The sequence below is a fragment of the Sinocyclocheilus grahami genome, unplaced genomic scaffold (genome assembly GCF_001515645.1).
Source record: "Sinocyclocheilus grahami isolate Dianchi unplaced genomic scaffold, SAMN03320097.WGS_v1.1 scaffold618.1, whole genome shotgun sequence".
NCBI classification, from domain to species: Eukaryota; Metazoa; Chordata; class Actinopteri; order Cypriniformes; family Cyprinidae; genus Sinocyclocheilus; species Sinocyclocheilus grahami.
In genome coordinates, this window is record NW_015505797.1 from 70,500 (window position 1) to 75,089 (window position 4,590).

General features: G+C 38.0%; 1 protein-coding gene across 1 annotated transcript; it reads left to right on the top strand.

Annotated features, from left to right (window-relative positions):
* Window positions 1-731: 731 nt before the first annotated feature.
* LOC107557758 (homeobox protein SEBOX-like) lies at window positions 732-2,262 on the top strand. The gene is made up of 3 exons (XM_016241282.1): window positions 732-1,159; window positions 1,360-1,559; window positions 1,632-2,262. Exons 1-3 carry the CDS (start codon window positions 1,060-1,062, stop codon window positions 2,256-2,258), a joined length of 927 nt encoding a protein of 308 aa, XP_016096768.1. The 5' UTR covers window positions 732-1,059; the 3' UTR covers window positions 2,259-2,262.
* Window positions 2,263-4,590: the final 2,328 nt, after the last annotated feature.

Consider the following 4,590-nt stretch of genomic DNA (forward strand, 5'->3'; position numbering starts at 1 on the left):
TGTGTGTGTCTAAGTGTGCCTAATAGCCTGTACTTGTCCCAGTCAATAGGCTTTTAATACCAAAGCGTCTGAAATAGCCTATATGTGTATTCTGAGCACACGTACTGGGCGAGATTATATCATAGAAGGGCTCAGGTAATTGTGTGAAGTCTTCGCTAAAGGTTGCACATATTATATTAATAGTAGTAAGGTGAATGTTGAGCTGAAAGTGATGGAGCCTCATGCCGATAAAGTTGAAAAACACACAGATTACTGAATAATCTCAGGTTTAGATTACTGTTCACTCGTCGCACATGCACCGCTCTTAATCTGCACAAGTGAGATCATCCTTCGAGAATAATGTGTCCCTGGATATTAGAAAAATGCATCGAGGGAATATGCATATACTGTAAAAATTATATTTATATATATTTTATTGTTGGCACTTTTTGGATCATTTTAATTTAATTATTGCCGAATAAAATCGAAACTCTCAGACAAATCCAGCAGGAATCCCTTTTTCCACATTTACCCCCTATAAGGTAATTGTTCATCTTTAAGATTTTTAAGAGTTTTCTATTTTATTTCATATTGTAACGATTTTTTTATTCTACTTAATTGTATTCTTTTTGTTTGATAGAATATTCACATATTATTTTTGTAGTGGGAATTTGCATCGAAGCAGCCTGATCGAACACCTCCAACATGTTCTGTGGCAACAACAAAAAAAGTCTCTCTTTCATGAGAGACAGAAGCAGGCAGGTGAAGTGTGTGGCTATTTGCCTGATAAAAGAGCTGTGACAGACAGACAGACAGACAGACAGACCGAATCGGAATCTCTGCTTTCCTGTCGGAGATGGCTGTGCGAAGCTGCCAGACGTGCTAGCAGAGGTGGGGGGATCAAAGTTAAAGGCTTTTCTATTCCTCTCTGATTTAGGCTGTCGCTGTGCCAACGACGACACCTTGAAGGGCGACAGGAGCGAGCGGGTGTGAAAAGGGGCGAGTATAAAGTCGGTGGCTTTAAAAGCGCTCGCAGCATCTCATCACTGCGCTGAACCTCTACTGCGCTCATTCACGACTATGGCATTCTTTTTTGACCAATCGTTGGATTTGGTTAAAAAAATAAGCTTGGAGACAGAAAGAGATTTTATTTTCAACACAAGCATGGTCCAGTTGACAGGTGAGCATATACACCCATTAAACAGCATGTTGGATTGATACAGGCTAGTTTGGATACTCCTTCTGATTATTCTCGCCTGTGTATAGTTAAAGAACTCTGGCATTCTTATAAAGCATTTCTTCCTAACAGTGGAGACGATAGTGTGTGTGTGTGTGTGTTTTCTGACAACACTTATCTGAACAGCTGACTTTGATCTTTAGATGTAGCCAGCAAGCATCCGTTGTCTCCTGAGCTCGAGAGGACTCCGCATGCTGAGGGGCAAAGGAAAAGGAAGAGGACGATCTTCAGCCGCGCGCAGCTGTCGGAGCTGGAGCACGCTTTCATGATCACGCCGTATCCAGACATCACTCTGCGCGAGCGGCTGGCTGCACTCACGCTGCTTCCAGAAAGCAAAATCCAGGTCAGAAAACTAGAGAATGCTGTGCATTACTATTGATGTGTCTTGATTTCACATCTTAACATTTCTTTGCAGGTGTGGTTCCAAAACAGACGAGCTCGCAGTATGAAAAGCAAGAAGTCGAGCACAGCAGTTAGGAGGAGTCCAGGCAGGGATGCGAGCTCTCACTTTATAACCAATCTTGATTCAAACCCGGAACAAATGTATGGTGTTCCAGAACACAGAGACAGGCCAGAGGCCTGCAGAGGCCACCAGCAAAGCCTTAGACCAGCTCTCAGTCCCTGGTCTCAGAATCTTCCGCATCCAACGCCACCCACACCAGCCATTTCTCCAGAGCTGCCCGGAGGTCTCCAGTGGGGGAGCAGACAGGCTGAAACCCCTGGAGCTTCATCTCTCTCCAGCTGCCCATCCGACAGGTTGGCTCACTATCCCTTCCAAAGCCAGTCAAGCGGTCACTGGCAGATCAACTGCTTTTCAGCTCACCCTGAAGGCTTCTCCGGGCATCAGCTGAAATCTTATTGTGCTGCCAATCAGGCCATGTATTCTTCCATGTCTGTGGACCAAGCGATGCCTGCACATCAAACCAGTTTGGAGGAAGCGCTGCAAAGACAGTCTCTGACACACTACCCTCAGACCTCACTGGGAGACATCTCCGACCTCATATATAAAGCAGCTGTAGTCACCAATCTGGAAGACTGCTAGTACAGTAGTTTGATTTGTTCAGTTGTTCATATGTGTTCATGATTTGTTGCTATTTTGATCATTGCAAATGTGAAGAGCTATAGTTTAGGATTGTCCCACAAGATTGTGAAAATGTTATGCAATCTGCCAACTGTAAAAAAACAAGAGTTGGTTCCTCGTCAGTTAGTTTTTGATTTAATACAGTTATTTTGGTTTTAAACAGTATGTCTTTCTGTAAGTGTGATGGGAAAAGTTCCTCTGTATTCTGTTTTTATTAAGATGTTTACATGGTGTGCATTGATATTTATGTAAATTAATCCCTTGTTAATCTATTTATTTGCATTCAACCAATTAAAGGTATCTTTGTCATATATTTTTTTGTCATATATATATATATATAAAATTTCTTTTGTATGTGTGGTTACACTTATGTGTAAAATGATGTCTGACAATACCAATTTTTCATAAGAAAGCATGTTGTTTAGGTGGTATAGGTACTAATGTACTACACAAATCAGTTTTGTTTTGACTAATCGTTTATTCATAACATCAAAAACATTTTTATTTAATCTTAAATATAAGACAATCACATCAGATATCAAATGTGTTGCAGTATAGCAGGATAAAGCAATGAAATCTAAATTATACCTCACCAGAACAAAAACAAAACCTGGGAATAAACAATAAATGCAAAAAACAAAACAATAAACGAAAGATAAAAAAAAATGTAAAACCTCAGGGCTCATGTTTTATCAGCTTATGGGTCTTAGATTACATTTGGATTTGAAGATCCAAACAGTATATTACTATCGAAGTAATTATGGAGAAAATAGCAGAGACCTCCCAGGTCTCCACTGACCTACTGGACACTGAGCTCTATGTATCATAATCATCTCCGCAGCAAAATAATCTTCAAATAAAATAGAAAAAATTCTCATAATCCTAGTGTCAAATCTACAGTCCTTCTCTGTTGTGTGTGTTCCTGATGCAGCTACATCCTTTAATCCAGGAGAAGATATTGAAGGGATATGTGCTTATTTGGTTAGAATCAAAACAGGAACTATAATCATAATCATATACAGGTTGATCGGTACACAATGTTAGGTGATCCCGAATAACTCATTTTCATTTCTCCAGATTATTTTTTACATTACAGCACAAGATGGCAGTACAGCCAACCTTTTAATAATAACAATAATAATAATAATTATTATTATTACTATTTCTTGTTAAACTTCAGTTTAAGAAGTAAAATACAATGTATCCTAAAAATCAATTTAATGTCAATTGTATTTTCCACACCTGGCCTGGTGTCTAAATCTCTCTCAGACCTGCCTTCATTGGTGACCGCTCAGTTTAAGCACTGCGTCTGTTCTCTGTGAAATTAAACCACTGTTAAGCACCTCAATACACTCTGACGCTGCCCTCCATTCAGCTAAACAACAAGCTAGTCTGGCGTTGGTATAAAATAGAAATGCTACCAAAATGAATAAAAATGCAACCAGAATTCAAGATAAGGCCTGCCCCTGCATAAGCTCCTGTTTATTTGTGTTTAGAATATAAAAGAGCTATGCAATATCCCAAGGACAAGAGTGCTATTTTTATGATTGTGATATTCATTTTAAAATAAATTATAAAATGATACATATATATATATATATATTTTACTATAAGTTTATTACTAAATGGCAATATTTAGACACAGCATTGACAATTTTGACTGTATTTCGCCAAACACAGAGTTTCAATGACACATTCAGAATAAGACAGTGGTAACTTATGCTTTGAGAATGAATCAGTTTGAAGAATCAGTTGAACTAATGATTCTATGATTCACTTATTAAGACTTTTAATTTCATATAATTGTAATTTCATTAAATTTTTCCAAAACTTTATATTTTTACATTCAAAATGTATAACCCACCTGATCTCACAACATTATTAATGCCACTGTTACTGTCATGTATGTTTCTTATTTAATTTGAAACTGGATTAAAAGATGATTCACAACAAAGAAAGGCCATCCAAACTGAACATTCATCAGAGCTGTTCTGTGCCACGTTCCACGAATGTTTAATGCTTCAGTGCTATGTGCTAAAACTTAGTCAAAAGAAATACATTCACAAGGTGTTTTTCATTACCGGTTGAAATATTCATTACAATATTTCATTACAATATTGCCACATGATTAAACACATGTTTGTAGAAACAGTTTATTAGAAAAGGGACAGTTTTAAATTCTATATTTGACCCTTATGGAAATCTTCTATATAATACAGAGGTACACACACACACACACACACACACACACACACACACACTCACACACACACACACACACACACACACACAC

What these genes read in the sequence shown, in the direction of transcription:
- LOC107557758 (XM_016241282.1), top strand. Translation starts at nt 1,060, where the DNA reads ATGGCATTCTTTTTTGACCAATCGTTGGATTTGGTTAAAAAAATAAGC. An exon ending in AAGCATGGTCCAGTTGACAG is followed by an intron (nt 1,160 to 1,359) that starts GTGAGCATATAC and finishes TTTGATCTTTAG; the next exon opens with ATGTAGCCAGCAAGCATCCG. An exon ending in TTCCAGAAAGCAAAATCCAG is followed by an intron (nt 1,560 to 1,631) that starts GTCAGAAAACTA and finishes ATTTCTTTGCAG; the next exon opens with GTGTGGTTCCAAAACAGACG.